The sequence below is a fragment of the Aethalodelphis obliquidens genome, unplaced genomic scaffold (genome assembly GCF_003676395.1).
Source record: "Aethalodelphis obliquidens isolate GAN/ISIS:26980383/991018 unplaced genomic scaffold, ASM367639v1 scaffold49, whole genome shotgun sequence".
In the NCBI taxonomy this organism is placed as follows: domain Eukaryota; kingdom Metazoa; phylum Chordata; class Mammalia; order Artiodactyla; family Delphinidae; genus Aethalodelphis; species Aethalodelphis obliquidens.
The window spans coordinates 681,309-703,789 of record NW_020837993.1 but is presented as its reverse complement, the minus strand read 5'-3'; the positions used below and the strand labels follow the sequence as shown (position 1 = coordinate 703,789).

Here is a 22,481-nt window from a genome sequence, read left to right as displayed (position 1 = left end):
CCTGCTTAAAGGCCAGGGCAGGAGGTCAGGGTACGTGGGGACTGCCTCCCAACCCTCACCCTGACCTTGAGAAAGTCAAGCTGCCACGCTTGGTCAGCCATCTGAATGACATATGAGATTAGAGGCTTCACTCAGAATCCCATTAACATTTCAACTGGGCAGCTCAGAATCCCCAAACCTAAAATGTGGCAAGACTCTGGCCAGAAGAGCCCTTTGGAGAACAACATTATGGGAATACTGGCAGCGCTTTGAAGTCACCTGGGCAAAGGTAAGGACCCCTACACTCACCAACTTTGTATCCTGGGCTCTGAAGACATCGTGTTCTAGAAGGAGATGGCTTCCCTAAGTTAGCTCTCTGTTACAAGAGGACGGCTGTCTTAAGGAGAGCCCACTGGCTACTTGGGGATTCTTGGGGAGTCCCTAAATACCCAGGGTGTCTGCAGTGGGCCACAAGGCATGGATGCAGGGACACACAGCGCCTCTGGTGGGCGCTGCCGCTCAGCCACCCCCCTCATTCAGCTTAGCTACCAAAAGTGTGGAAATGCCTGCTGTTATTCATAAGAATAGAAAAATAAAACAAAATAAGCCAAGTTTCCAAACAGTAAAATAAAGATGGTATATCCACACAGTGGAACCTTATCCAACCATTAAAAATCATGCTGCAACTCTGTGTTCATTGAGGCTGTGGAGAACCTCATTCTCGTATATTATTACTGAGGGTACACGTTGGTATAACCTCATATGGGTTATAGGTACAAAATAGGTATACCAAATAGCCTGTGGGGATTATTTGGCCCTGTATTAATGTTGTATTTAGGTTCAACCACATTTATTTAGGTTCATTATATTTTTGATCAATCCATTGAAGTTATTTGTAAGAGCAAAATATTATAAAGAAATTAAATGAATTTGGATACACCAAGGCAATGGAATAGCATGTATCTCTAAAAAAAAAACAATGAGCAATTTCTCTCAGAGTTCCAAAAAGCTTGCAGGGGGAATACTATAAAGCACAGGATAATATGTGTGATATAGTTTTACATGTGCAAAATGGAGGGGAAACAAGAGTGTATATTAATATTTGTTTAGATATAATTTGTTTAGATATAATTCATAAGGACACACAATAACAGTGGTTACCTGTGTGGTGATGGTGGTGGTGGTACAATGAACCTGCAGATGAGGGACAGGTGTAGGAAGAATTCATGTATATATGTAACATGTATATAATAACTGAGGTAAACAATACCTCAATAAAGTTTGTATATAAAATCTTTATTTTACATCAACATATTACATATATTTATTATATATATCATACATATAAACTTTATTTTACATATATATTTACATATAAATAAAAAAACTTTATTGAGGTATTATTTACCTACCATAAATCTCACCCATTTTAATGTACAATTCAATGATTTTTAGTAAATCTACCAGTGGCACAACCATCACCATAATCCAGTTTTAGTACATTTTCATCACCCCAATAAGATCTCTTGGGTCCATTTACAGGTAATCCCCATTCCCAACCCCAAACCTAGGCAACCACTAATCTACTTCTTGTCTACATAGATTTGCCTCTTCGGGACATTTCATAGAAGTTGCATCGTGCAAAACAGGATCTTTCGTGTCCTGCTTCTTTCACTACTTAGTATATTGTTTTTGATGTTCATTCATGTAGCATATACCAGTACTCCATTCCTTTTTACTGTTGAGTAGTATTCCATTGTTTGTGTATCCCATATTTTGTTTATCATCAGTTGATACACATTTGGGTTGTTTCTACTTCTTGGCTATCTTGAAAAAATGCTGCTCTGAACATTCACGCACAAGTTTTGTGTGTGTGTGTGTGTGTGTGTTTGTGTGTGTATATGTGTTTGAACCATGTGAATAGATTATCTATAAAAAGTCTTTTAATAATTGCAAAAGGTTAGTTAAATGGCACATGAAACAATCTTATAAAAAAGGAAGCAGCAAAGCAATGGGTGTGTGTGTGCACGTGCACATAGAATGATTTGATTCTGTTTAATAATTAAATAAGAACATAAAAAAGATTTGAAAGGCAGAAAGCTAAAATGTTAGCGGTGTTGTCTCTGGGTGATGGGACTGTGGATAATTTATGTGTTTGTGTGCTTTTCTGTATTTCAACAAATTGTCTACTGTGAATATAAATTACTTTTGTAATCAGAAACAAACCACAATGCTATTAGAAGAAAAACACCATCATACCCATGCAATTTCTCCAAGGTCTTTACCTCTCTGTTGCGGAAAGATACCCTCCCAATAGTCCCCACATAGGGGAGGGGAGAGTGCATCCTATCTCTCTATCTCTCTCTCTCTCTCTCTCTCTCTCTCTCTCTCTGTTTAATGCTGGTCACAGCATCCGGAAAACAGTAGATCCCCAATAAATACAAATCAATTTTGGAGACCTCAAGATCAGTCTCCATGGCAACCTGACAAGGGCATGACACTATATGAGCACCACCTCAGGGTGGAGATGGTCCAGCACAAAGAACGCCTGACTTGAACAGCCCGAGGCTGCCAATGGACCATAGTATTTATCTATGTGGCAATGGGATCAGGCTTCCCAGACTCAAAGAGGCAGACATCTCTCTAAATGATGGAACATTGAAAGTCTGAACTGATCATCCTGATTGTGGGTTCCCTGAACTGCCATTTCTATTTATACAGCTGCAAACAGATGTCATGATTCAGTATTTTCCAGAACTACATTTAAGAACTAAGTGTCCTTCCTCTATGTTTACCTCATTCACAATTTCATCATATTGCTTCATAATTACTCATTTGTCTGTACCAGGCCTGTCCCTTACATTTGTAGGACCTGGGACAATAGAATAATTAGAAGCTCACATCTCGCATGTTCAAAAATTCCGAAGTCATTAATCAAGCATTCTTGAAAGACCTTATTTTCCTGGTGAGGATTGTGAAAGACTGGGGACAAAGGACTCCTCAGAACAAGCTGAGAGCCGTTCTTGATCCCCCAGATATAAATGATAAATCTGGGTTATACAGGTAAAAACGCTAGGAAGCATAAACACGGTGTCGTGCGCCCAGGACCCCAAGGACGGGACAACTCCCTCTGTCTGACGCATGTATCGAGTTGACCCGACGAGGCTCCTTAAGACCTTATGCATTTCATGGTCCAATCTTTCTCCACCAAAGCTGCCCAGGTTAGGTGAATGAGGGAGGGACCAGGGTCTCTAAACTTAAATAGACACTCCTAAGGGACCTGGTAGAACACTGCTAAGCCCTACATGTTCCTTAGACAAATCCAAATGTGATGCACAATGAGGGCTATGATGCACATGATGAGACTTCTGACCTGCAAGGTGCTGATTGCAAAAGCTCTTCATCCCCCTGACATTCATTCTCCCTGTCCTCAACATTGGGATTTTGCAAACCCTGTTCATGCTGAGTCTCTTCAATCGGCCAATAATATTTACTGCTGCATCAAGCCCACGTTCCTTCTCCAGAGCAAGCATGCACCCAACCTCCCAGTTTTCTTTATAATAGATGAATTCTTTCTTGTACGGTTCCCACATTCCTAGCAACCGAGCATACATGGTTATATCCAGTTGGGTTTGGGTTGGCACTTTAGGGGCAGTGGTGAGGTTTGCATTAAGAAATGAAGTTCTGATGGAGTCTGACATTTGGAGCAAAGTGCATAAACTGGTACCATTCACTGGTACCAAGAGGACCTAGACTTGATTTCCGAATCTGCTCATGCCTCAGTTTTCCCTAGAGTGGCAGGTCTCAAAATGTGGTCCAAATAGCCCTGGTGGCCCTGAGACCTTCTCGGGAGATCCACGTGTCAAAACTATTTTCCTAGGAATACTAAGATGGTCTGTCCTTTTGTTCACTCTCATTCTCTCACAGGTATACTAGGAGTTTTTCCAGTGACTTCCTGACATGTGATGGCATCATTGCTCTGACGGCTGAATAAAATGTGTGTGTGTGCGCACTTGTGTTTTCCAATGTTTCTCAGTTTTAATTTAAATTACAGTAATTGTAGATGAATATAACCTACATAAACAAAAACTCTTCAAGGTCTTTCTAATTTTTGAGTGTAAAGGGGTTCCAAGCCCAGAAAGTTTGAGAACCACTGTCCTAGAGCAAGAATGCTAGTCATACTTCTACAGCATTGAAAGTAGGGAGCAGGGAAAAAAATATTTGGAAGACCTTTCTGTGAGGTAGAGTAAGTTACCGAATATAAAAATAAGTACACTTTCAGAGTTTTATAACAGGAGTGTCACTGTGACATTTTAACTGCAAAATGTTCTCTAGGTTCTTCGAAGTGGAAAAAAAACAGGTCTAGAAAAAAAGCAAAAGTATTAATATTTTCAGTAAAAGCAATACATCTTAAACACAACATTGCTTGTCTGGAGGTTTACCGATGATCTGATTTGCACCTGGACCAGCCTCAGCTCAAATACCCGCAACCTGTCCAAAGATTGGCTCTAGTTGTTGGCATCCCTGAGAGTGTCAATTACACTTGCAATTTTAAATTTGACTGCAGTTTTGAGATTATCAGTGGCTTTCAGTTACCCATGCTATAGAATCAGGATGCATTATCAAACAGAAGTATTTTTATTAATATCTAAACAACATCACTGAGGAAAATAAACAGATGAAAGACTCCATTCCCTCTAGGTTTAACACCAATCCTTCCATCACATCTGATTTTCCCTTTTTAAATTTCTTTAATTCCTTTTCCCCCTTCATGTAACAGAGATGCGATTTTCTTGCCACCCTCACCCAAGTGCCTAGGTGTTTTGACCACATGGCATCATTCATACGCCCAGTATACCTAGAAGAGGCATATGACAATTGGCTCCATTTTTTAGATGGAACAACTGACACATGAAATCCACCTTCCCAGATCAACATGGCCAACTGATGGCCAGGCCACCAACTGCTACCCAAGATGCTACCCACCCATACTGGAGCGGGGGTCCCCAGATCCTTGTTTGAAGAGGCACAAGCTGGAAGCTGATGGGGTCATTTCTAGAAACTGCCTCTCCCCGACTCACAGAAGCAAAAGCCATACATTTTCTTAATTAAAAGAACAATAATAGTAATCATAATAACAGATAAGGAGAGGTCAAGAGCGTGTCACCAACAAGAAAAGTTTTACCATTTCAAAGCTGGGGCAGTTGGATCGTGAACTACCATCTCAAGCCCAGCCACTTTTCTACATCCAGCTTCCATCTTCTGCACTATAAATAATTCAGAGTTTTCTTTTTTCTTAAATATCACAAAACCAAGTCGGAATCTTTATGTGAAGGATTCTGCTGTGTCCTTCTCTCCCTCCTCCTCTCCCTCCCTAGCCAGCCCAGGCAACTCCCAGGAGAACGACCCCTCAAGCTTTAACATTTATTCTTTGACATTTCAGACTATTTGTTAGGCAGAGCTGCCTTCTTGAGATCAAAGTTGGAAAATCTTGCCAAGAACTCCCGCTTGGCCCTGTCCGACTGTGACAGCGAGGGTCTATTAACCTCCAAGCATCTGCTTCATTCCTCTTCGGGAGAAATCCACCAACCCTCACCCAGAAGGGCAGCCATCCTCTCCCTCTTCCTCCCTCCCCAGCACTCCAGGAGGGGCCAGAGGTCACCCTTCCCACGTGATACACTAAGACACTCAGCACAGAGAGACAGACCCCAGAACCAAAAGATGTCCCCCACTAGGAGACAACAGTGACTCGTAGGGACATGGTATTTGGGACACCTGTCTGGGTAGGATCTTTTATCTGAGGGACAGCAAGCTCAGAGACAAATATGGAACAAGGAAAGGTAACTTACCCAAGTCATTTTGCTGGCGGTAGTGCTGAGACTGATGCCAGCTCTTCACTGCCGTGCACTACTGCTAGATGATGTCACCTCCATCCGCCTGGGAGGGTGACCAGGTTTAGGGCTGAAGTCTTAAGCTCTTACGTGAAATGACTTACCATTTTCTTCCGAGGCATCGCAGTGAAGGGTTCCTGCACTTCACAAGAGCACCTACCCACCAGCTGCCAGAATCATTTCTTCCTCCATACAAAGCCGAGGGCCAGACTGGGGGACCGAGCCTAAAGCTGGGCAAAGGTGTCGGGATATTGTGGTTCACCTTTTATTTTTCTCTATTTTTTTTTGTGTGTGGTGGTTCATCTTGATGTAAGAGGTCAGTGGTTGACTAACCCATCTTGCTTGGTTCTTCTTCAAAAAGCTTCTGCCCACACCCTGACCCAGTGTTACCTAGGGTGTATGCATGAGTCTATTTAGAGTGAAGAGTGTTTTATGTTCAATTAGATTGGGAAAGAGGTAGGATAAAAAGGGTTATTTAAAGGAGGACTTCTCAGAGCCTTTAGTATCCTAACATGCATGGTAAACCTATGAGAGGTTGGCTATACCATACAATGCTCTCCAACGTTATTTGATGGGCTCTTAGCATCTTATGAAACTAGAGGGAAACATTTCCACAGCCAAGGAAAAGGAGAGCACTTGATCCTTACAGCATGATTTATTTAATAACAAGTTGGGCATTCAAATGAAGACAGGACCCCATTGTAGAAACTGAAGCTTTCCCAGAAAACTGATCAATCCATGTAGGGCAGTAGTTGGTCAAGTGGCTGACCCACAAAATTACTAAGATGGCCAAAGATACCATCCTAGAAATGCGCAGTGGTGTCATTCTGGTCCTTTTAATGACCAGATTGTCCATTTGGTATCAAAGGTACTACGCAGCAATTGCCTGTTATAATACCGGGAAATGTCAAGTTGACAGCCATAAAGATTGAACGATTCCATGAGTCATTCACACATGAACTCAGAATTTCAGTTCTCGCAGGAAGGACATTCTCAGAATATATTCTTTATTCATGGTGCCTCTCCTACCCACCCTCCCCACCAGAGTCAAGTTCTCACTGGTCGCTCTGCATCTGGCTCCCTCTGAAGCAGAAGGCTTTGGTCCAGAGCTGTGGCTCTAAGATGGGAGCGACAAGAGAGATCCTGGCTGTGCCCTCTCAGCCAGCGTGAGTTTTCAGAGACCTAACACTCATGACAAAAATTGCTTTGAGATTTCCTCTCAGGTTCTCTGTCACGTGAGTCTTTTTCTCAGAATTAACAGTAAGAGAAGGCTGACACGTTGGTGTATACATAATACGTGGGCTGGACTTAGCATCTAGCCTGCATTCCGGAATTTTCCTTCTCCCTAAGATTGCTTGTAGGAGGGCCCTGGGAGAGGTGTCTCCATTGGTTGGCCCATGGGACACAGACTTTAGGACTTGTCCTTCTCGACTGTGGCAGCAGGAGGGCAGATCTTGGAGACAGTTTGTCTGGCCAGTGCTGAGAAGGGTTGGCAGTGAGACAGCGTCTGTATGTCCAGGGGTCTCCTGTGTTATGGAATCTAAACCCTCTCAGCTCCAAATTCAAGGATGTTCTGTGTCTCCCTGCTCCCAACACCCTCGAGAACCTGGCTGTGTGTAGTAAATATCTCCCTAGGCCTGTCCAGCTACTAAGAACGGTGGCACAGACTGTAGACAGATGTCATTCCTCCAAGAGCACCCAGGACCCCTTCCCCCCAGCCCCACACCTTCTCTTCCCCTGAGAAGTCCACCTGGGAGTCAGGATCACATGACTTTGGCCAAAGGCTGTTGCAAACGTTGCAATGTAATGGACATTGCATTGCAATTTTAAAACATTATCACGAGGACCAAAACAGACCAAAGCTGGTGTGTGCTTCAGAGTAAAAAAGTAGGTGGCATTTCAGAGCATCACCAGGCCATAGTTGACAGCAGTGAAGTCACTTTACAGGGGTTAGGTCCTTGCCCTTCTCACTGCAGAATAAACGTAGGGACAAGAGAGGGAAGCCTTGTCCCTTGTCTTTTGAAGGGAAATAGGCCGGTTGCTCCACTGAGGTCCCCAAAGGCCGAACCAGGCTTCATTTTGCTGCCATGGTAACAGCACATGGGAGGTAGAAACGGGGAGGAGGAAAGAGAGCTCCACAGACAAGCTGGGTGTCACTGTCAGCCACCAAGGCCTCCGCCATTACTCACCCAAGTCAGGCTTGGTGGGGTTTTTCCGAACTGACATGACACTCTGTTCCTCAAACTTGGATGGAGCCACAAGTCGGACACAACCCTGGAACTCATACCTTTGAGCAGCCTCGACCCTTGGTCTTCAAACCTTCTCCATAGCCATGTAGGCCACTCTGATCCACCTTCCAAACTCTCAGACAGCGCCTGCCATTGCTCTTAGACAGGGTGTGAAGGGAGAATTGCTCTTTCCCTCTCAGAAAAGCCAAGCTCCATTCTTCCTGCCTTATGCCACATGCCCCCCCACACTGTCAGCCAAATCAAAGTCAGGTTCATGGACATCAGAGCGGCCTTAAGCGGCTCCTATTTGCAGAGGGTCGTGGGAAGACACGTGATCCTGAGATGCCCAGGGCTGCCTCTGGTCTGAGTAGGAAGCTCATGCATCCCCTGTTTTCCAGGCTTGAAAGTCTCAACAAAGCTCTCACCAGGGTTTCTCTACAGCTCGGATCTTCCCTGGGAACTTGGAAATCCTGCCTTTCTCCTCTACCCAAGTAGTTCCACATTCCTTCCCAAACTGGACCTGCATGGACCTGGCCTTGCCTTTGGCACAGAATCTGAGTCATCAGCATCCTCTGTGTCCCTCTAGGATCGGTGCTTCTCAGAGATCCTCCTGCCTTTCTGGTTTCTTTCTTGCACGGGGGCCGAACAGGCTGTAGTCAAAGGATAACCCCAATATCTCCCTCACTCTCCCCAGTTCTCACAATGCCCCACCCCCAAACCTGCAGAATATCTGAGCAATGCATCCACCTCCAGCTGGAAGGCAAAGGGGGTGGGGAAGGAAGAGCTACTGCTCTCAGGTACACACCCAGGAGGGGACAGGGTCCTGATGGAAAGAGACGAAAAGGCAGCGAGCTCTTAGGCCTCATCACCCACCCAATCTCCTCCCCGAGCAAGCAGAGCTTAAGTCCCAGGGGCAAACTGGGGTCACTTTATCGAAGGAGGAATTGGGATTAAAATCCTACCCTCGGAATCCTGATTAAATTTCCAAACCATGTGCAAAAGCAGACGAGAAACCTGATCCCTTGCCAGCAAGAGATCTTCAACTCACTTTGGGTTCAAGGAGAGTGGAAGGAGGCTTATTTAGCTCTGGGATATATGATTAGATCTTGGCTGAGATTTTCTTGAGAGGTGAGTAGGGCGGTGTGTGGGGGTGGGGGTGGTACGGGATTTCTAAAGGCAAAATGCAGAACCAGAGCTATCCAAGGCAACTGAGGCCACTGGCCGCTTCGGCCGCTCCCCAGCAGCACAGTGGGGATGTCAGGGGTGGGGCAAAGCTAGGGGTGCAGGGGAGTAGAGCTTCAGGCCTCCTGGACAATTTGGATGCAGACCAGGTTCCCCTGAAGCTCCCACCCTCCTCGCTGCCCCGTCGCCTCCTCCGCTGTCACACTGAAGAGTTTTCCCTCTGTCCTTCCCAAAGGAGCCTCAGAGCAGCCAGCATCCCTTCACCTTCACGCCTCCCCGTCTGTCCCTCACTGCTACCCTCATCTTGCTCTCCATTTCAGAGTCACTCTGGAGGCCACCTGTGAGTCTAGCCGGAGCTCCGAGTCGGTAAACACTGAAGGAACAAAGGCCCTCTGCCTAATCCGCACGTGGCGCAGTCCAGGAAGCTACACACAATGAAGTCACCCTGCATTGATCTGCTGGCTCCCCGTGCTGTCTCCACAGCATCAAACCCTCCCTGGCGTCTAGCTCCTGTATCTGAGACGCTTGAGCCTCTGCTCAGGCCTGGCCTTGACCTGCAGGAGCTGGGCAGAGCCAGGGGAAGCGTCACGGCCCAGTGCTAGGCTGAGGTCACACCTGCGGCTGGGGAGGGGAGCACGTGGTGCCTGGGAGCTTGGCTACACAAAAGAATTCCCACGTCAGAAGGGAGCGACAGGGTAGCCCAGAGCCCAGCTTCTTGGCGTCCAAATTGAAGATGCTTGGCATCTGCTCTTTCCCTGGGTGAGAAGCACATGGCTGAGCTTCCACACACCAGGAGGTCTTTGAGGAAGGGTGAACAAAGTTCAGATGGGGGTGCACAAGGCAGGCAAGGATCTTCCTTCCACTACCTTCCTGCCTGAAGCCGCTCCCGCGTGCCCAGACCTGGGCAGCCTCACCTACCGACTTGAGGATCAGATGTGTCTCAGCCAACAAGTCCTTCTTGACAGCAAAGATGCCACCTTGTCTGTTTGGGGATCTCACCAACTGAAAACCAGATGATTCATCTTAGATGTAAGAACAACTACATTTTCAGGCATCAAGGGTCATTAAATGCTAGAATGCGTGAAGAAGGAGCGTGGCAGACGTTCTTTTCAAAATCACTGTGTTCGGGTGTTTCCAGGAGGAAGTTAGGGATAGCATCTAGCCCCAAAGACCCCTGAAGGACTTCATCTAGAGAGCCAGGGGGAGGCTATGACTGTGGAGATCCCAGGACTGCAGCTTTCCAGGAGCAGAAGATGGGGCTGCTCTATGGGGCAGCTGAACAGCCACGAGCACCAGGAGGTCAAAGAGACCCCGTGTCAGTCCTGGCTCTGCCACTCACAGCTGTGAAAACCTGGCCTAGTGATTACTAACCCTTTCTGAGCTTCAGCGTCCTCATGGGTCAAATGTGCCTGGCTCTGAATAGGTGCTTCATAAGTTCGACATAATGATCGTTACTAATGCTCCCCAGGAAAGCCCATTCTTTGGAGCTTGGCAGCCAGTTCCGGGATCTGGCCACACAACCCTAGTGAAAGACTCAGGTCCTCTCCAGAGCATGTCCCTGGAAGGCCCTACAACTGAGTTGACCACTGTCCTACAGCTTCTTAAGCGTACAGTGAGTTCCCCACCCTCTGAGCTTCAGGGAACAGGGTTCAGAACCAGGGCCCCTCAATCACTCCTTCCAGAATGAAGATCCAGACAGCACATGGCAAGCACACTGGTTTCATGGACTGAAGCTTTGCCATGAAATCCCCTAGGACCAAAACGTAAGCTCAAGTCCGAGAAAGCCACTGTGAAATCCTGTGGGTGAGATTCCAAACACAGAGCTACAGGTCTTGTTGGTCCCCTGAGCCTCCCTGCCTGAAGCCAGTCCAACCCAGCATCCTTGGTGGGCTGAGTTCCTCTCTCCACACCTCCCCTGTGCCAGCTCTGACTGCCCCAGAGTCTCTAACGTTGGGGTAGATGCCATGGGACTTCAAAGCCCAGCAGGAAAGCATAGGGAACAGAGTCCTAGACACTCAACACAGCTCCCCAGTCTCAGCCAGTCCTCATTCCTCCCGGCAACTTTTTCATGCTTCCCTGCCATCTGCCATGGTCTCTTCTGCTGCTTTAGACCTTCTCAACGCTCTTAGATGTTCTCATTTGCAGCACAAGGCCTTGCCTTACACTTGATAGGCAAAATAGACGCCACCAGACAAGAACTCGCTCACTCTCTTGCCCGCCCCAAACCTCTAAACCCTCATCTTTTCCTCTTCCTCCCGCTGCACCAGGACAGCTCTCCCTCCATGTGGCTGAGCCTTCCTCCTGAGGATGGGCGCTTTTCTTTGCCATCTTCCCAGGGGCCGTTTCTATTCATCATCTTTTCTCCCAAGCATTGGCAGGCTCTACGCATCCTGATAAAACAAAACTTAAATATCTCTACTTATTAATAATGAAATTCTCCCTAGAATCCATGCAGCCTGAAGGTCCCAAAGACAGTCTCAACGCTTGGGGCATCCCTGGTCCAATCCTGGAACCCTTGAGAACAGGAGAATGTGGAGCTGGGCAACCCCCTACCCAGGCCACTCTATAGAAAAGGAGCTTCCATTGGGGATGAGGTGAGGTGAGGGCTCAAACCAAGCTAGACTTAAATAAGAGATTGAGTAAGAGTAAGTAGAAAAAGCACCAACCTAGCCGAATCAATCCCTGTTGGACTTCCACCTTGAGCTCACCCACCTTATTTCCGCATGCCTCATCTTTACTTCCTAAGTAAGAAGCCCCCAAAAAGCCTACTGAGACCAAGGGAAGGGTCAAAATCCTCCCAGCCCCTGACCTCCTCTCTTGTTCCAAATCTCCTACATACAAAGTCCCTTCCTCCTAAAAGGAAGATATCGTAAGTTACAGAAGGCATTTTGACCCTTCTAGCTGGGTCAGGGCCCAGGAACCAAGGGCAGACAGATACAGCCAGCTCATCTAAGCATTTTAGCCTCAGTAGGACCCCAGGACTCTTCTGCCTCTCCTTTTCTGGTAGCCCACATGAGACCTGACATGAGAGTTTGGCCTACCTTAGTGTGTATGTGTCTGTGGGGGGGCAGGGAGTGGTCTCTGGATGATTGGCATGTTGGCCTACAAGCCCAGAACCCCATCTTCCTCTGGGCAAAGTCACTTCCCCAAGATCCATAAGGGAGATGTAAAGCCACTGCAACCAAGGGAAAAATTACACTGGCTTACTGGTGCACCAAAGATAAAGGATCCCTCAACCCCACTCCCAGACCCCCTTACACATCAGCTCTGAAGAAAGGATCTCCATAAGCCTTGGCTGTCCGGACAATAGACGAGTCCCCAGCCACTGAGGAGACAAGGGTCTCAGTAACCTGAGTTGTATCTGAAAGAGTCAGGTTTGAACCTGGCTTCTGTCTCTTGTGCTTGTGTGACCCTGAGTGAACCATTCAACTCTCTGTGCCTCTAATTCTTTCTCAGTAAGATGAGGAAACCCTTCACTGTATGGACTCAGCCTGTATCTGGAGGGGTCTCAGTGAAAGCAATCAATGGAACAGATTGTAAAATCCTTTGCAAACAGGACTTGGCTAAGAAACTTCTTTAAAAGAGTAATAGTAAAATTGGGGGGAATTAAAAACCAGGGTAGCCTGAAATGTCTATGTATCTTTAATATTCTTTGCAAAATTGCCAAATAAGAGGTCTGATCCAGTCATTTCATTAGAAAATAAAGTGTTTATTAAGAAACTATACACTGAACACTCCTATATGTCTCTGCGGAAACACAACGCCCCATGGTCATAGCACAAGGTGAAGAAAATGGCAGAATAAAAGATGCTGGGATGGATGGAGCCTGGGAGGCTGGAAATGAGGTAATGATTTACAATAATTAAAAAACATCATCCTCAAGCTTACTCCTTAAAGCCACACTCAGGAGGGGGCCCTGGCCCAAAGGGTTGGCAGGACACAATGGGGAATAGCCAGACATGAAGCAATGGGGAGCAGGATGGCGGGGAGCTGGGAGGGGCTAAATAAACACACTTCTAGGCCCTGGAGAGAAGCTGAATCCCCGTGTGATACTCTGAACATTCAGGCGCCCGGGAGGCCACCCCAGATACTGGGCAAGAACTTGGAAAGCTGTGCATTTTTAAAGCCCATGGAGGTGTCTGCAGAATCAGGCTGGGAACCCGACGTGAAGAACCACCATCCACGGGACTCAGGACCTAAAACCCTAAGTGGGAATCCTAACCCCCAGGGAAATTTCCCAAGGCAGAGAATCTGTTATGTATTACTGTGCATCATCACTCCAAAACTTAGTGGGTTAAAACCACCACCATTTTGTCCTACGATCTCCCCATGGTTGGCCCCCTCTTCCATGCTCCACCCTCAAGGGGGCAGCCTGTGCTGACTCCCTACAACGGAGGCACCATGGGTGGGGGGGGGGGGGGAAACTAGGCCAAGCCCGAAGTCCAACATGGCAGCAAATCTGGGAGAGGTTCAGGCCCTACAACTGTACCTTTCCTATTGAAGCAGGGGGAAAAGCATCCCTTTCCCTCTCCCCAGTGGATCAAATTGAAAATGGGGGAAACAAACCTCCCTCTTTGGGAGAGGGTGGCCATGGAGTAAGGCATGAGTCAAAGCAAGCAAAGTAAACACATATATTGACCAGAGAACAGGATGACACTTCCATTGGAGCCATGAGAGGGGCTGGAGGAGGCCAATTTTTACTTCTCTTCCCCTTCAGTTCATCTTGGCCTTGAAATGGTGATTCCATTGGGTGCCAAAAGTTCTCAGAGTCAAGAATAAGTAAAAGTGGGGGAAGAGAGCCAATCCCGGGATCATGGAACAGCAGGAAGGGCCTTGGTCCCTGATTCCCTTGGTCCCTTGTGGTCCTAGCAGGATGCCCAATTCACAGGCAAGACCTCCTGCAGCCAAAGCTTGTCGGAACTGCAGATCTAGAGGCCAAGAAGGAGCCCTGGAGAAATCCTCTTCTCCAAGGAGTTTTCTAATACCACTCACTGTGAGCCGTTCCAGAGAGAAGAGGAAGTAGGGGGAAAGTGTGTCCAAAAAAAAGGTATGGTTTTCTCCACCAAAAAAAAAAAAAATATATATATATATATATATATATATATATATATATATATATATAGAAAATGATTGGTTTCCATTCTTTCCTCTGAGACCTAATCTGGTGCCAATACTTGGGCCTGGCTCCCTCTCCTCTCACCGCGCCGTCTCCACCTCTGCTTAGATGTTCTTCCCCACGGGAGGCTGCAGGGCGACGAGGTCACTAAGAGGATGGCCTGGTATCCTAGGGAGAGCCAGGGAGACCCCACGCTTCCAAGCGGGGAAAGTGAGGCCGGAGCACGGCTGGACTTCATCAGGCTTTCTCGTGGTGGTTGGGTTGTTTGTGGAAAGCAAGAGAATGGCTAGTGTATTTAAGAGATGGTTCCTGGTGCACAGGTTTTTAATTCTCTTTATTGGCTCTTAAGATGATGGCAGGAGCTGCCTTGGAGGCCAGAAAAAAAAGGAGCACAGTGATGATTGGAGGGAAAGGGCAACCCTGCCAGTGGTGGATGGGGGCAAACACCCGTCTTGGTGGTGATAAAGGATGCAGGGGCACCGGCGGCTCGTGTAGTTTCTACTTAGCATCCCCGGATCCAAACAGAACAATGCCTAGAGCTTCCAACCTCTCAGAGGGCCCAGCCTACCAAGGTGACATCAAAACAGGGAGGCTTAAAAGGAGTTTTTAAAAGCCATGACGTCCTTTGCTGAAATAAACATTGACATCCTCAACATAGATGCCATGGTTAAGAGGCTTGGAATGTCCGGGAAGGCTTATTGGATTCAACATAATTTCTCTGAAACCTATAAAAAACAAAAACAAAAAAACAGAAAAACAGAAAAAAGCAAAATAAAGTAAAAACCAAAACCCCCAAAGAAGATCAAAACTAGAAGGGGAAACAGAGAGGGAGCTTGAAAGGTAGGGGGAAGAACTAGAGATACGGGACACAGATACAGATATATTGGGAACAGCCAAATGAATTCTCAGCAAAAGGGAAGGATAGCAGGAGGGGGTTAACTTAAAACCAAGCATGGTCAGAGAAACTGGAAACACTCCACCTTTGCTGCAGCCTCCACTGAACCGAGGAAGGGACGTGAGCAAAACGTTTGGGGGCTTGGCCTTGGATTGTCCTGGAAGAGGAGGGGAGGGGCAGCCTCATCTAAGTAGGAGGAGGCCCTGATGATGAGCTTGAGAGGGAGGTGGGAACAGGGCATAATCGCTAGGGTCCCTGGGGGGCAAAGGGGTGGGAGGAAAATGCTCTCCAGACCTTACATTCTTAAGGGATACCTGAGGGCCATTTCTAACCCTAGGAGCTGGGATAATGTGAACCACCTTTGATTGCACCAGGTTGGGGGCACTGTACTTCCAAGACTATAAACTCCTTCTCCTTCACTTTTTCCTCTCACTTCACCCAGTCAGTGCAATGATGGCTGATCGCTCAGCCTTCCCATAATTCCAAGTCTCATAGCGGATGGAATACCCTGGAGGAGTAGCATTGGTGGCCATCAAGCCATGGACAGCCTCAAGCAAGGAGGACTTCCATGCTAGCTCAGCTCCTCTCTGGCCCCACCCTGCCATGGACGGAATTAGGATGTCCAGAGACGTGGGTGTTCCTGATCAAATCTCCAGAAGGAGGTTTTTCAGGCAACCCCGGATTAAAATAATGTCTATAAAATAATGTCTGTAACGAGTGCGTGGGTGTTTACGTGCGTGTGCAGACAAGATAGGAGTAAGCCAACCTTTTTAGGAAAGCTGTGTGCAGGTATGTGAAGAGCGTAATGGCAGCTAGACGTTGAGGCTATGATGGGGAGAGATCGAGTTGGTAGCACTGAGACTTTCCCCTCCTCATTCTGAGGGCATATTACGATCAAAACAGAGGTGAGTCATCTTGGATGTTGGGTGCCCTCCTTCTGCAGGGAGTGGGGTTAGATTGTGGAGATGGAGGAAAGTTCCTCACTGATGAGGTCATGTTTAGAGGGAGACTTGGTTTCAACATGAGATGTTTCTGTGCTAGCATCACTATGCTAACCCAGGACAAGGGCTCTCTTGGGTCTGAGGCAGAGGGAAGGCAGGCCATTGGCCTAGAGGGTCTGTGACTCCATTGTTTCTCTCCAGGCAATGGTCCCTCTCTCACTACTCCCAGATGCCTCACCTAGGCCCTGTGAAGTATCCTGGCCTGGAATATTTCCCTCACCTAAGGGATTTTAGTACCAATCCCATACTAGGCATCTAGTCATCCCTGAGTCCTCTGGGACCTACAGAAACTCATGAGGTCTTAAGATCTTAAGAATTAAAATTGGTGAGGGGGACAGGGGGTCTGTACTGCATACAAAGACGTCAAAGGAGGTAACTCACCATGTGACCTTGGGTAAGACACTTCCCCACTCTGGACCTCAGGTTCCTCATATATATAGTGAGTTGATGGGACTAGATGATCTCTATTGTCCTTCAAGTTTAGTATCCCATGATTGTCTATGTTTGAAAAGACCCCTGGCAGAAGAGGCAGACATGGGGGAATTAATGGTCAGTATTGAGCCCCATGTGTAAAGACATGGGGAAGTACTTTTCTTAAGTGCACAAGGCCAGAAACAGAAATCCAGGTGTTCCCAGCTCCTGTACTCACACTGCTTTACCTGTAGGGGCACCTGCTTTATTTTAGGCATAAAATCTAGATACATGGTCCCCTGAGTATCACACAGTGGCATTAAGGAACTGCATGAGGGTATCACCATAAACTCTGTCTAACCTTTCCCTACCATGCTTACCCCCCCCCCATCCCTCTTCTTGGCCTGGGGGAATCCTGAACTTGTGCCGATCACTGCTTTTGTCAATGCCATTTCTGGGGCTGGAAGGATGATTCCTATGAACTGAGCTGATGATCCCACAGGTCTTGAAAATACATTTTTGGCCCCTTCTCTCCTAGAAAAGAAATTCAGCTACTCTCCAAGAGGGAACAACATGACAAGGGGGAATGAAGAGGAGAGGAGATGGGGTGTTTGGCCCCTTGAAATCGTTCTTGCCTCAGTTAGGGCATAAACAGAACGACAAAAGCTGGTGGTTCCCTAGAGACCTGACAACTCTAAGTCCTATGAAAGAGGTATCATAGCTTGTGAGTGAAATCTCCCTTGAAGGCCATGCAGCATCGTGGGCCCTGGAAGGCTCCACGTCGGATCCATTAAAGGCAGGGGCCAAGCCTCTAACAAGGTCCCTGAAGCCACCTCCGTGAACATGAGCCTTTTCCCATACGAGCCTGGGTCTGAAGTTTGTTTTCTCTGGAACTCTTTCCCAGGTGGAGCCTTTCCAAGATTCTAAATGCTGAAGCCTTATAGCATAAGAGGCACCGCTCCAAAATCCTCCATTCTTCCCCCTTTCACTCAGAACAACCCCGGAGCAGGAAGGAAAAGGCATACGCTCGGGGGAGGGCAGGGGGGATAGGGACCACCATGGACATGGACTGCGAAAGGGAGAGATGGCTGGAGGAAAGGCCAAAGAGGAGCAAATATACTTCTGAAGAAAGCCTCGCCCCCCAGTGGCCCATGGACCCTCACGTCTAACCTTTTCCTCCATCTGTCAACAGCTGTCCCCAGAGTCATCCAGCACAAAGCTACTCGTAGGCCCTCTGTAATTCAGAACAGAGCCTGGTCTTCAGGGACTGTCTAGGTGTATGTTTCCTAAGAAGCAAGCCAGAGACTCTGGGATCGTTTTGGGAAGGGAGGGAAGCTGTGAAGGAAGAGGCTAGGGGGTGCTAGGCACCCAGAGAATTGGATGAAAGCTTTCGGAGCCAATCCCATTGGGCCAAAAGCCGGTTAAATCTTCAAGGGCAAGTCCTTTAATATTCACTGCATCAAGAGAAGGGCTGCCTTCTATGGCCATGCAACACAAAGGATGGCCTAGACCTTCACACCTTTCTGTTTTTCTGACAATCTTGTAAATCCTAATCATCTCACCCTCTCTGGGGTTCCATCCCAGCCCCACTCTCTTGCTCTGGCCTTGGAAGTCTAGCGCTACCAGCTTTCCAGCACTCACCAGTGAGAACTTCCCTTGCATCTTTTGTCTAAACACTCATTTGACTTTGGATTCTCAAGGCCTGCCTTTCTGTCCCTGCTTCTTCCTTTTTGTTATCTGACATGGTAATTTTATTCCCTAACCCCATAAAGTGGGTTTGGGTTACGGCCTTGATAAAAGGCCCAATACCAAATGGAGCCCTATTGGATTATTTCCCAACATTCCCTCATCAAATGTATTCATTCATCCTCTTAAAGTTGCTACATCACAGAAACGCTTAGCATTTACATAGCATTGGCTGTGAGAAAGAGGAGGTTGATATACACAGGAGTCCTGGCACTGAGGTCATGGGTGGCTTAATCATAGGGAATCAGAGGCACAGAGCAACTGAGATCCTTGTCCAGAGAGAGTGAGAGCAGGAGGGGTCCACAGGATAGATGTCAGGGTGGGGAGCCTGCATTGTACCCACCCCAGTCAGGGGGCATTCTAGCCACACCCTCTATACCATTCCCCAAGGGGTGAGAAGATGTGAAATGTCTTGAAGCGTGCTGTGGGCAGGCATGGGCTAAAGAAGGGAGACTCAAGCAATGCCCAGCTATAACAGCCCTACCATCCAATGCATCACTGATCACCCTGGAATCCAAAGACCTATATAAGTTAGTGATGGTGCCAGGCACTGCTTACAGTTAATTGTCTCCATTTTATTTTATTGGCTGCACCACGCAGCTTGCGGGATCTTAGTTCCCCGATCAGGGATTGAACCCAGGCCCTGGCAGTGGAAGCGCAGAGTCCTAACCACTGGACCACCAGGGAAATCCCTCCAATATCTTTTAAAAGTTGATATTATTAACTCTATTTTACATGTGGGAAAACTAAGGCTCAGTAATATATATTAAAAAAAAAACAACCAAGTACACTTTGTGGCAGAGTCTGATATTGAACATTGAACCAAGTTTTTCATAACCTTAAACTCCTTATAATTAACTGCTTTGCAATATGGCTTCCATTTGTTGAAAATCAATGTATGGAAAAGGAGGCAGAAATGGGGGTCAAGGCCACAGTGATGGGGACATTCTCCAGGGGAAGCAGGGCTTTACCTCCGGCTCCTTCTGCAAGGCCTGGCTGGAGGGCTAGAGTGTTCCTTCCTCACTAACAGCTTCCCTACCAGGGAGCTGAGTGCCCCCCATGCCCCACCACTGCCCTCCTCCAGTAGATGCCCAGCTCAACCCTTTCCCACGCTGCCTCATTTTCTGCAAGTGTTAGCCAGCCACACCTACCACTTGGTGTGTATTAGGACCTACCAAGTAAAGAACCCCAAACTCTATCTAGACATTGACCCCTTCATTTTGATGTTACTTCTGGGAGTTCAGCTTAAGAAGGATGAAAAGTAAACCTGATGAAAGAGAGATAATCATGAATTTGTAGAGAAGAGCAATTGTTCAGAACATAGTCACACCTAGAGCAAGAGTGTAGAATCTGAGAATCCTCCTGGGAGGCCAAGTACGGAGCCCAGAATTGCTCTCTCCCCAGCACTCTCCCCTTGGGTCACTATGTGAGCAAGAAGTGACAGGAAAAGGTACATTATGGTAAGGAAAATGTCCCTCATAAATGTCGCTTGCTTCGTTCGCTGCCTGTGTAGTGACCTCTCTAAGGTCATGGGAAGAAGGTCATCAAAGAGCCCCAGTGATCCCGGGTTATGACTATTGTTACGTGGTTCTGTACCTTTGCCTCCTGATGTGGTTATTGTTGCTCTCAATCTAAGTTCTTTCCTGTCATCAGATTCAGTAAAAAGATTGTGGCACTGAGCCACGTGGGTGAGACCCAAATGCTTAGACTTGCTGGCCACAAATGATCTAACTTAAAGCTCTCAGATCATTTCCTCTGTTATTCTGAGGTTGCAAACCTAACCAATGGGCCATCTGTGGCTCTGGGTTGTGTCTCATTTTAGCGTGATTTTTAAAAAATTTTTGAATTAGTTGCCAACATCTAAAAGTTGGAAGATTTCACATTTAAAATATCCCTATTTCTAGCTTCCCTTAAAAATCCAAGAGTTCTGTCAATGTTGGGCCAGCATTTCTGCACAATGATAATCAGCTAGAGCAAAGTGGTGGCCACTCCATTTAGACAGGGCATGTGTTCTCTAATTCGCCATATGCCACACCACTCCCTATTATCCTCCACCTGGTCTCTTCACTTATTTACAATCCCTGCATGGTTTGTCTTAGCATTTGAGTTGAAAACTTTACAATAAACATAAAGCCAGCACTAGGTTATGGGCTGTGCATTAAAGACCAGGGAATGCCCTCTCAACAAGCCTCACTGATTATCCCTATAATGACCTAACTTATGCTCCCTCTGGTTATGGTTAAAAATGATACATAGTGGCTGGAAACGTCCATCAGAGGGATAAACCTATCTCAGAAAGAGGAGATAGTTCAGGAATTGAACTGTATGGGTAAGAGGGCATTGTGTTCAGAAATCAGGTTCCCAAGAAGAAAGCATGCTAGAGACCACTTATAATGCTATTGTTGGGTGAGAAGATGGTATCTTGGGTATTTGTATCATCAGCTGGCTGCACTTCCGCTTTCCTTGACACATGGAAGGCACTTGACCAAAGGTTACCAAGTGCCAGCTAGCAGGACTTTTCAATACAGCTGTTAAATTTCATGGGGTATGATTTGACTCAAAGTATTCCCATATCCTTACAACAACAAACATGCTACAAAGGCTTCTATAGGATATGCAAATGTACTTGGAACTGAAACGTCCCTCTTGTATATTTTATGGCTAAGAGTGCTGAACTGAGATCCCCAGCTTCAGTACGCAGCACCTTTTCCTGTAAAGTTGCCTCAATACTGCTGGGAAAATCAATGATGAGACTGCCCTGGCCCATGTGCAACGCTGGCTTCCAGCTGTGTGCAGATGCTCTCAGGGAGGAGGCTGCTGCTGAATGTAACCCAAATGTGAGTTAGCTCGGGGAATCATGCCAGGAGAAGTCACAGTGGGAGGGCATCCACACCTAAGCGAAATAAAAGGGCATGGAACACCGAGATTCTCAGACAAAAGCCAAAGGCTCTTCCCTGAAGGAATCTTGAAGGTTCTCCTGACTCTTCCCTGAGGAATACTGCAAGGCTCGCACTCAAAAGGAGGAGGAATGTGCTTGGGGGCTTCGCTCTTGGCATCACTATTGTCCCAACAATAAGCTGAGCTTGGATCAAAGGAGTGAAATATTAGTTCCAGAGAAAGGGAAATTCCTTCTACTCCAGGACCTGGATGAAGTGACCTCTTAGAATCAAAATACTTCACAAGCCATGGAGTAAAATTAGTCACCTGGTAAAACCTGTTTACCATTCTCAAAATTAACTATATAAGGGACAATTTGTAATACCAGAATATCTCTTGCTTAATTGAGAGGAGAGAGAGCCTCAGGTATGAATAACTTTTCTCTATGTTCACTCCCTCCCTGCACTTCAAAATACTTGTCTTTATATTCAGCATATTTTCCCCTTTTTGATTCTTTTGATTCTTTTCCAATGTTTGAAATATCTGAAATAAGAAAGCGTAGAGATTATCAAAACTGTGTACCTACCACCCAGTATTAACAATTTATTACATTTTGATATCTTCTTTCCAAATTTTTGAGAGGAATAATACATGACACCTATGGTTGTGAGCCCATGTGAATGCATCCATGATTCTGTCCCTAACCTAATCCCTCACCAGAGGTAATCACTGCCCTGAAATAGATGAGGGTCATTTCCAGGCATCTTTTAATAATTTGCCTGCAGAGGTATATATCTGTAAGAAAATTGGCTAAGTTTAAATTTTAAAACAAGGGATGTTTTTTCTAGATTTATCCACATTAAGACTTGTAGTTCTGTAACTTGTAACTGATGTAGTCTATCATGTGACTATACTACAAATTATTTGTCTGTTCTACTAACTGACACTTATTTCCATTCTGTCATTACTCCAAAAAAAGTTGCAATAAATATTATTACACAAGTCTCTTTACGTGCATGTGGGAGAGTTTCTCTAGAGCAGCAGTTGGCAAACTTTTCCTGTAAAGGCCCAGATAATAAATACTATTTTAGGCTTTATACAAATCATACGGTCTCTGTTGCTGCTACTAAATTCTGTCATTGTAGTCTGAAAGCA

At 46.5% G+C, this 22,481-nt stretch overlaps 1 protein-coding gene across 7 annotated transcripts in view; it reads right to left on the bottom strand.

Annotated features, from left to right (window-relative positions):
- NTRK3 (neurotrophic receptor tyrosine kinase 3) overlaps nt 1-22,481 on the bottom strand; it is a 371,729-nt gene that overhangs the window by 78,755 nt on the left and 270,493 nt on the right. Inside the window, exons 13-14 of one of the 7 annotated variants that reach the window (XM_027083123.1) lie at nt 16,674-16,808; nt 14,411-15,121 (exon numbers count right to left, since the gene is read on the bottom strand). The exons of 5 other annotated variants lie outside the window; for them this stretch is intronic. In XM_027083123.1, the coding sequence (XP_026938924.1) occupies nt 15,003-15,121; nt 16,674-16,808 (254 nt within the window). In that variant the 3' untranslated portion in view covers nt 14,411-15,002. Of the gene's footprint in view, nt 1-14,410; nt 15,122-16,673; nt 16,809-22,481 lie in introns of those variants that run through there. One more of the 7 variants, XM_027083124.1, reaches the window with a different exon arrangement.